This window comes from Etheostoma cragini, chromosome 14 (assembly GCF_013103735.1).
Source record: "Etheostoma cragini isolate CJK2018 chromosome 14, CSU_Ecrag_1.0, whole genome shotgun sequence".
NCBI lineage: Eukaryota > Metazoa > Chordata > Actinopteri > Perciformes > Percidae > Etheostoma > Etheostoma cragini.
This window is the reverse complement of record NC_048420.1, coordinates 8,700,794-8,710,795: the sequence shown is the minus strand read 5'-3', so window position 1 is coordinate 8,710,795 and position 10,002 is coordinate 8,700,794. Positions and strand designations below refer to the sequence as shown.

At 41.1% G+C, this 10,002-nt stretch overlaps 1 protein-coding gene across 5 annotated transcripts in view; it reads left to right on the top strand.

Annotated features, from left to right (window-relative positions):
* Positions 1-3,352: 3,352 nt before the first annotated feature.
* The window catches only part of arhgef1a (Rho guanine nucleotide exchange factor (GEF) 1a), a 34,042-nt gene continuing 27,392 nt past the window's right edge, over positions 3,353-10,002 (top strand). For all 5 annotated transcript variants that reach the window (XM_034892480.1, XM_034892481.1, XM_034892482.1 and 2 more), the window contains exons 1-3: positions 3,353-3,577; positions 8,386-8,548; positions 8,729-8,796. In XM_034892480.1, the coding sequence (XP_034748371.1) occupies positions 3,515-3,577; positions 8,386-8,548; positions 8,729-8,796 (294 nt within the window). In that variant the 5' untranslated portion in view covers positions 3,353-3,514. The remainder of the gene's footprint in view (positions 3,578-8,385; positions 8,549-8,728; positions 8,797-10,002) is intronic.

The following is a 10,002-nucleotide window of genomic DNA, read 5'->3' as shown; positions in this document are numbered from 1 at the left end:
AGTCAAACAGCCATTTTACTCCTTTTCGTTTCCCATCACACTCTAGAACAGGGGGTCTTCAACTTTTTTTAGGCCAAGGACCCCTAACCCGAAAGAGAGAGACAAGCAAGGTCTAGAATGGCCTAACGCCTATACACATTCACTTAATGCTGGCCTACAAGACTAAGCTTCTATTTACATATTCACATATCATCATGTTTTAATGTCAAACATAAATGTGGAAGGAACAGTGAATGCAGTAACTTGACTGTATCTATCCACATTTCCTGTAGGTCAGTAAGCACAGCATCAATGTTGTTGAGGTGTTTTTTACAAGTAGGCCCATTTATCTTTGCTAATGATATGTTGGAATTATGTTAATACTGTACATTTTAAGAGATATTTAACTCTCTAGACGCTCTAGAATACTTCTTATATTTCTGTTACTCCCATGTCCTCATTTCGGTTGACATCACTTCTCCTACTGCCTCTGGTTGCTGGCATTGCTTGAGTTATCTGTTTGGTGATCTATGATGTATAGTAATTGCTTGTCAGACCTGTGTGTCCCATTCTCATTCTGGTCAAGTTTACTATAAAAAAGGTGTTTATTGAAGATAGAACATGCTAGATTTTGTGACAAAAATTTCCAATCATAACATCATAAAGTGCATACAGTCCATGATCCTGTATAAAGTGCCACTCACTGTTATGACTGTTTGGGAAAGCTCGCTAACGGTATCAACTAAAGCTAACTATAGCTAAGTTATTTAGCTAGCTAAAAGTCTTGTTGACAGGTAACCTTAGCTTAACGTTAAAGTTACAGCTGGGTCCTTTTAAATAATAAATAATAAATATATCAATAAATAAATCTCCGTTCTGGACTTTTCTTAATGTTACTCAGAGGCCTTTTAACCAAATTGTTTATTTGCTAAATTGTTAATCCACCTCCAGGCCTACCAGCCTCCCTTCTAACCCCACCTGAGTGTCTCCAGGCCTGGTTCTTGACCTCCAGGCCTACCAGCCTCCCTTCTAACCCCACCTGAGTGACTCCAGGCCTGGTTCTTGACCTCCAGGGCCACCAGCCTCCCTTCTAACCCCACCTGAGTGTCTCCAGGCCTGGTTCTTGACCTCCAGGGCCACCAGCCTCCCTTCTAACCCCACCTGAGTGTCTCCAGGCCTGGTTCTTGACCTCCAGGGCCACCAGCCTCCCTTCTAACCCCACCTGAGTGTCTCCAGGCCTGGGTCTTGACCTCCAAGCCCACCAGCCTCCCTTTTAACCCTACCTAAGTGTCTCTAGGCTTAGGTCTGGACCTCCAGGCCTACCAGCCCCCCTTTTAACTCCTCCTAAGTGTCTTCAGTTATTATACCCATCATGTTTATGAAGTAAATGTACAATAAGAGCTTTAAGCTACAGGATTACGGTGGGGAATTTTGATGAATTGCAAATGAGATTTGATGAATCACAGCCCCTTTAAAGGCTCTAAATAGCTATAGTTTTCCAATAAAAACTCTCAATACAGGCAAAGCCTTTCAGAGATAGAGGGAAAATGTTACTAACAATGGAGCCTCCTGCTAACCTTGAGTCGTGAGTTTGGCTGCTGTGAGCTGTGGCTACAGTTCGAAACATAAACTATTAGCACTATTAGCAACTATTTTCGTTCCATTTATGAAACACTTTGCCAATATTGACACCTTTTATTGCATTTATTGTCATTCTCTTTTTTTAGAGAAGTTGCTTTGCAGTGTAGCCAGTAGTTGCCAATAGCAACTCATTGTGCAGGGTTTCTGCATCAGTCTCTTAATGTCTGAAGGGACATGAATGTGCATCTGCATTTGAAGAAAAACCAACAAAAACGATCAACTTCCACACTCTCTGAAATGACCTGTGCCTCCCGTAAATGTATCTAGAGAGCATTTACATAACTTATGACCACTCATAGTGGTTTTACACAACACAGATACCATTCACACAGACATTCATGCACTGGTGGCTGCGGCTGCCATACTAGGTGCCACCTGCTCATCAGATAAACATTCACACAGGAATGTGAATTTGGGGTCTTGCCCAAGGACACTTTGCCATGGGACTGCAAAGCCGGGAATGGAACCAGCGACGAGAGCGGCTCTACTATTGATTCACAGCAGCTCCATCACAAGTAGATTTTCTTGAACATTGAAACAGAACCCAGAGGAAGTTTAGGTTTCTCTCAGACCTATTGAGTAACAATGAACTCAAATAATATTAAATATTTGCCCAATGATGCCAAAAATAATCTGCCTGCCTAAACTAAGTCTCTTATAATCGAAAATTAAATCAGGAGGACTGTCCTTATGCCTAATCTGTTTATTTACACACACACTCTCTTCCCCTTTTTCCAGCCTCCAACTGTCCACTCTGACGGTTAAACCAATCAGATTTTGATCTCTCATATCCCACAGTCAGCCTCTGTCATTTGTTGCAGTTAAACTTTAAGACTCTTACTTTCTCTGTTGCTGTCGGTTGTTGTATCAAGTCAATGCGACCCTCCTCCGCCTCATTGACCAATCATGTGGTTGCAACAACAGTTTTGTTGTTATTTCTTAGAATTTCTCATGGGGTGCCAGAAACTAAACACCATGGTTTTAAAGCAACACTATTCAACTTTTTTTACCTTGAAATAATGTTTACATAACCTTTTCAGTGGTTCGTCAACTCGTAACAGGGTGAACGGCACTTCTGCATTTGCCTAGTGGCTCTACCTGCTATAACTACACTATGCAAGTTTGCCAGATTGGGTAGTGGATCTGTAGATCCAACATGATGGGACAATTCCGCTTTCAACCTGTGTGTGCTCCAAAGCGGGTGAAATTACATAGTGTTGCTTTAAGGAAAAAGTGCGGAGCAGCACAACTCATTTCACACATGGGAAGAATGTTGGTGGCATTGCAATAAGCTAAACCTTCAATGAAAACAAAGATATTGCAGGCGCCGTAAACACAGGTGCTGAAGCCCAGCTCAGCCTAGCTGTCTCCTTGGGAAATATGCAAAAGCATTGCAGGCCCACCAACCTCCAAAAGGAGACAGTCCTGAAACCAAAAAAATATTTATCAATAGAAGAGCTTCTTTACAGTAAAATTGTAGTATTTAAACAATTTCATCTTAGCCTGTAGCTTAAAGCAAATGGTCTATACCAGGCATTCAGAGACAGCTGAACACTGTGTATGTGTGTTTGTGTGTGTGTGTGTGTGTGTGTGTGTGCGTGTGTGCGTGTGTGCGTGCGTGTGCGTGTGTGTTTGTGTGTGTGTGCATGCATGTGAGTGTGTGTGCGTGCTTGCGTGTATGTGTGTGTGTGTGTGTGTGTGTGTGTGTGTGGGGGCGGTGATGATTCAGAAGTCAGATTTCTCACAGGAACAGCCACTTCACTAGAAGCAGAAGCACATTGCAGTTAGCCAGTGAGGAAAGATTTTTAGTTTTTTCTCTTTGGTAGGGATCTGAGGGATCCACAGAGAAGCGTTCAAACATTCATTTTGGATATTTTATTTTCTGACTGTCACAATGTCCAGAGTTGCCAATCAGTCGAAGCTGCGGCAAGAGAGGATGAGGGAGATCAACCAGCGGGTGAGTTGACATACTGTTCATCATTGAGTGTAACATTAAATACAAGGCATCCGACAGGCTTCGGCTTCTGCCAACCTGCGTTTAGTAGGACAGGCAAAAGCTCAGATAAGTTATGTCTACTAGTAAGTTGTGTACGTTTTAATTTTCTGTTTCAGTTTTTGTCACTTCCCCCCTCTATATTACTGTGTCTTTTCCTGTTCTTGCACTCTCAGCCATATAACATTTCCTCATTTGGACACAAGGCCTGCTCATTTCAACACAGCAAGGCCTCCCAGGACATGGGCCCTCATATAGCTGCATTGGCACACCATTTCTCATGTAGATAGAATAGGCCGTTAGGTATTTGTGAATGTAGGTGTTGGTGTCTATGAACGTTTGCTTGAACACTGTGTGCTAGCTCCCTGGACATTAACTATAGCAACTGTTGCCATAGAAATGGCAGTGGGTGTGTGTGATATTACTGCTTTCTTTGAGAAGGTTGTAGGCCTCACTGTTTAAAAATAAACATATAACGTTTCCTAAGGCACCAGCCTTACTGTACCAGTCCTGAACTATGGCTGTGATTAATATTTCTCCATGATATGTTTTTTCTCTAAGCTTAATACATATATAAAAAGACAAATTCCACTATTAAACTGTTCCTACTCCCAGGAGCTGACGGTAATAAGCTTCTGATGTGAGGTGCCTGTACACAATGTGGGCAATGAGAATGATCAATTCAATGTAGCCTACATATGTCACTTGGAGATGGCTCTTGCCACCAATACAGGTTGTCAAAGCTTCACAGGGAGGACCTCTTGAGTTTAAAGGTGAAATAGTTTTTTTTTTTCGGTTGGCGTTTGTAAAGTAGAGTGTGACTGTAGAAAATATGGGTGTGGTCTTTGTGACGTCACATGTACATTTAAACATTTAATAGCAGTCAGTCCGGGTTTTGGTACAGTTGGATTTCATAACAAAGTGAATGGTAACTAACCTCAGGTAAATAACTTAAAAAATAGAAGAAGTCATTGACCAGAACTTCTGACATGGAAAACATTTTTTTAATTAATCAAAAATAAACTAAAGATAAATTACCAATACAGAACGGTTTGATCTGAAAACAAATCTCTTTGTACTTTTTTTATAAGAATATTAAATATAATGCAATAACAGTTAGAAGAAAGGATCAAAGAGTACCCAAACCCCTCTAGATACAAATAAAACTAAAAGAATTACAGAGCCAGCTACAGGCTCTCGAGGCTGGCAAGAGTTGTGGGCTCGAGAGCATCTGCCCAGAAACATCCCTTTCGTCCTGTTTCCTCAATATCAGAACCATCTCCAAAATACAAAAACCTATTGTCCCAGCCCAACTTTGAAAAGGTAGTCCATGCCCTCATTTTCTCCTGTCTTGATAACTGCAACTCTCTATTAAGCGGAATCCACTACAGACCCCTTTCACGCCTCCAGCTGGTCCTGAACTCAGCAGGCAGGCTTCTCACATCACTCTAATCCTAGCTTCACTTCTCGGCCTCTTTCAGAATTGATTTTCGGATTTTACTAATCACTTTTAGAGCTCGTCTGGATCCAGCCCCAGACTATGTCTTGGAGATTCTGACCCCATACCAGCCTGTTGGCAGCCTCAGATCCTCGGGCAAGATCGTTCCAAAGTTGAGGCTAAAAACCAGTGGTGATCGTCTCCGTCAGGACGCCTCGGCTTTGGGACAACCTACCCGTGGAGATAAGGCTCGCTGAATCACTGACTTCTTCTAAATCACTTCTTAAAACCCATTTTATACACTTATGTGATGTCATTGCTATTTATTTATTTTTCCTCTCACCTGTTAACTTAATTTTGTTCATTGAGTATTTTTTTCTGTCCTTTAAAGCTGTCCCATCTTACTTATTTCACTATTGAACGATGTGTACATATTGGTCAACGTTCTTACTTTGAACTCGTAAAATATGGACCCTTGGGCGGTGGCTGTCAGCATCAGACACGACCCAAAAAGCCGCCTTCAGCGTGTTTGTAGAACGCACCTGGCAGAGCAGCAGCTACACAGCACTTGAAGTTGACATAGTAGGATATTAAGAGCAACAATGGTACAGAGTAGTAATTAAAGGCTGAAATTCCGTGTAGGGTGGTTGCTTGGAGTGGTGGATGGATCAATAAACACAAGACTTTCACCCATAAGACCAGGGTTCGCTGTTGCTTTCTTCTTCCCCTAAACCCAACTGTCCCGTTCTTCTTTTCTTAAACCCAACTGTCCCGTTCTTCTTTTCTTAAACCCAACTGTCCCGTTCTTACTTTCTTAAACCCAATTGGCAATGTATTGATGTATCGCAGTGGGAATCAAACCCCAATCTCCCACATTAAAGGTATGTGTCATCTGCAACATCACAACCCCACTTACCTTTTGTAAGCACACCAATAAATAACCAACAAAGTACTTTTGGATATGACGCTAACGATTTCTTTAAGCAGCATAATAACACCAAAAGCACCAGAACAAGCGTCCGTATTTTACGCGATGGGAGTGAGAATGTGTTGAATGGGTATGTGTATCGATTGGCATTTGCTGTTGTTTCCTCTTTTTAAGCGCTTGTAAGCAATTGTTTTTAAAAGGTGCCATACAAATAAAGTTATGTTAATATTATTATAATTATTTATTAATAAAACACAGTAGCCCTACACTGCTGGCAGTTCTCCATAAGCGTTTCAACCTTGTTCTGGTGTCAGGATATTTACCTGAGATCTGGAACCATGTACTCATCGGACCTATTTTTTCTATTGGACCCTAATAATTACCCAGGCATTTCTGAATTTGTGAGAACAGTAGTCTGGGGAATTTTTTTTAAACTGTATTTTTAGTGGTGTTCAATTTTATTCCTGTCGTGTCAGTGAATTATGTGTAGCATTGTCAGTATTATGTCGGTCAGGAAGGCTAAACTTACATTACCCAGGGTGCTATGCTGCCCCTTAGGAATCAATCTGGGTTACTTCTTTCAGCCCATTTCACTGCAGTTTGCTGAAGACTACAGCAGATATCAAGTCTGGATGTGGTAAGACAATGGATCAGTCGGATGCCAGAACAACTACTGCAAAATATACTTAGAGGAATGAAAATAATGTACATGCATTTACAAGTGTAGAATAAAATGCACAACCTATATACATAGACATGCTCTAATTATGCTATTTGTATTTATTTAAAATCCAGACTGAAGTCGTTCAGATCATTGGAGAAGTCCTTGGTAATACGTTTGACAGAAGCAGAGATACAATATCATATATTATAAAGAATGTCTTGGGATTGTTAGAGAGAACCAGGATCTGGATTCATTAAGCATCTCAAAATAGGAAATGAGCATGGCAGAAGGACATGTTTTGGTCTTACTTTCAGGACTAGGAATAAAACAAATGGCTCATCTCCATCAGAGATATCCGTCCATCTAACTGTGAGAACACGGATGTTTAGTCAGACTTGAATACAGCGTTGGAGGCAGAGCCCCATTCATTGCTATTATGGTTGCTCAGTGGTGCATGAATCCATAACAGTTCAACTTCTGTGGATAAAATGACCCGGCTGATCAACTCTCACTATTATTAGTTAGTTAGAAAAACTAAATCTGTCTTCACACTTTTACCCCTTTTTGCAACAGACGACGTATATATGGGGCAGATATGTGCTAAATCCCTGAGCCCTTGTTTAGATACCTCCTCCAATAACAACCATAGACAGCCTTTGCCGGGTCATGTGGCCATGTGATTCAAAATGTTAATACTAATACATCCAGCCAATCAAACAGGAGAGCAGTAGAGCTTTGCATTCTAATTATTTCATATTTGCTGGATTAAAGAAAAAAACTTTAAAAAAAAACTTTTTTTTTCTTCTAATCCCTCTAATCCACTATAATCCTGATAATAGTCAGAGAATAGGCTACTGCTACCCTAATGAGCAAATTACATACAGCATCATTTGTTGAGTTTTTCTATACACATGAGCTGGGTTTGGCTCAGCGTGGCTCAGCTTGGCCCAGTTTAGCCCAGCTATGCTGTGTACATCAGCCCAGCACAGTAGGGATTTGGATTTTCCTTACAAAGAAAGTGTGTCTACAATGACGGCAAGTCTATCACACACCATTATTTCAAAAATAGCCTAAATGTGTAGTATTCAGATGTAGCAAAATCTGATTTTAATTTTAATTAAATTTCACAGCTAAATTGTTGGTGGCTGATGACAGGTGATTTGATGGGTGTCTAAAAATGCCAAAAAGACACAACCGGTCTGTTCTAGCGGTGTCAACAAGTAAAGCATTGCAGTTTATCTCCCGCTTTACAACCTGCCCTTTAATACCCTTTGTCTGATCGGGGTCATAGTCTAGAGAGGTTAGGAGAAAGATTTTTACTAAATTGCTCAGTCAACAGTAACTAAAAGCGGAACCCCAATTTTTTCCAAATAAACGTTCTCATTCTCACAGATAAAGCTTGAGGGTGAGTAGCAGGGCTGACAGGGCTGGGTCTGTGTGGATGACATGCTCACCTTTGAATCTCTCTACCTGTTGCAATACTTAACAATGTCAACTACCGTTACAAAGCATCATGATCTTACAACCATGGCTGTACTGCATTGTACAATTTGCCCTGACCCCGGGGTAGTTGGCAGAGCCACAGTGTAGCAGTTATGTTGTTTCCATCATCCTCCGTCCCATAAGTCTTAGACACACGCCATATATTTTGTGCTGACACAGGTCAGTGTGGCGATGCCATGTAAAAAGTTCTGCTTTCATCTTCAAAAATATATAGGAAGTCTTGTCTCTTTCTTTTCCAGAATAAAGAGAGAGAGCACATGAGGGAGCGAGAGAAGGTGGCAAGAGAGAGGGAGGCCCGTTACAGCAATGGTCACCTCTTCACGTCATTGACAGTGTCAGGAACCACACTCTGTTCAGCATGCAACAAGAGTATTACTGCCAAGGAGGCGCTCAGCTGCCCCAGTAAGTAACATAGCTACTGCACATTTTACAGACACACACATGAATGCTATGTAGGAAGCTAGTACATTGGTTGGTACCAGCTTATTTGGTGGTGCACTTGGCTTCTCGGGATAGGCCGTTGCTCCAAAAAGAAGATACAGAATAACGTGTCCGTGTTCTCTATGTCTTTATTTTTTCCAGCTTGCAATGTCACTATCCACAACCGCTGTCGAGACACTTTGCCAAACTGTGCCAAAATGAAACAAAGGGTAAGACACAGGTTACACCACAAATCATCACACCTCAAATTATTGACAGACGGTATTAACATATTTAGAGTTTCCTCTTGGCTCTATTATTCATGGTATTTTCCTTCCAGAGGCCCTTTTGGGCCTATTGGGCTGTCTAATTAATTATGAAAAAGACGATGAAATCTTTGGTCATTTCTAAATTGCACTGTGAGACCACCAAACCAAACAAACAACCACCAAAGAACCATTTTGGAGCTTTTGCAAAATCATGAGAGAGTCACACAGTTGGGACCAAAATTCTCCCAATGTGACCACACAAAATGATAGTGGGTAAATCAGAGTGGCATAGATGCTCTTACACAATTATTTTTATTAACATCGCAATTCTATTAACCATCAAGTTAATAGCCTCAAACTGATATCCCACATTCTGACACAAATTATAAATAAGTGGAAATATAAAACACACAAACCTTTTATATCAAACAAAGACTATAAACCATGAGAGAGGAAGAATATGAATAGCAAGTAGTCACACAAAGTGATTACACAAAGTAGTCACACAAAGATTACACAAAACAGAGGATGTAATTTTACACACACGTTATTTCATTTACCATTTTCCATGTAGAGCATGCCTGCTGTTGGAGCCACAGTGTAACTTTCTTTCTTGTTCTGTTAATGTAGCACATTGGTGACATGAATGTACATACAGATTTGCGTTTGATTACTGGGTGGAGCGTTGGCACCGGAAAAGCATATAGGTAAACAACAGGTTCAAACTGCTTTTAACCGTGTCAGCATGGCGTAAAAGTTCACGTTGAGTCTTTCATTCATAGGCCTATACCTACATTAGGCCAACGCGGTGCAAGAAAGAACATGTTCAGATGTGTTCGGGTTGCCAATAACCAATATCCAATACATTAAATAACTTTAAGCGAGGTGACACAAGACTGTGAGTTCCCTCAGCAGCTCCATCAGCAGCAGACTTTTGCACCCTCAGTGTAAGAGGGAGCGCTACCCCAGTTCCTTCGTTCCAGCAGCCGTCAGACTCTTTGATACAACATTATAACGTAGCACTACTAGCTGATTCTGCAAGATGAGCCCATCCCTGGACAATGTTCTGCACTATGCACATGTTTTCATGCATCACTCTGTGTCACCTCTGCTGTTTAATACATATTTTCTATTCATAAGTAACGAAGAGATTGAAAAGTGGCGGAT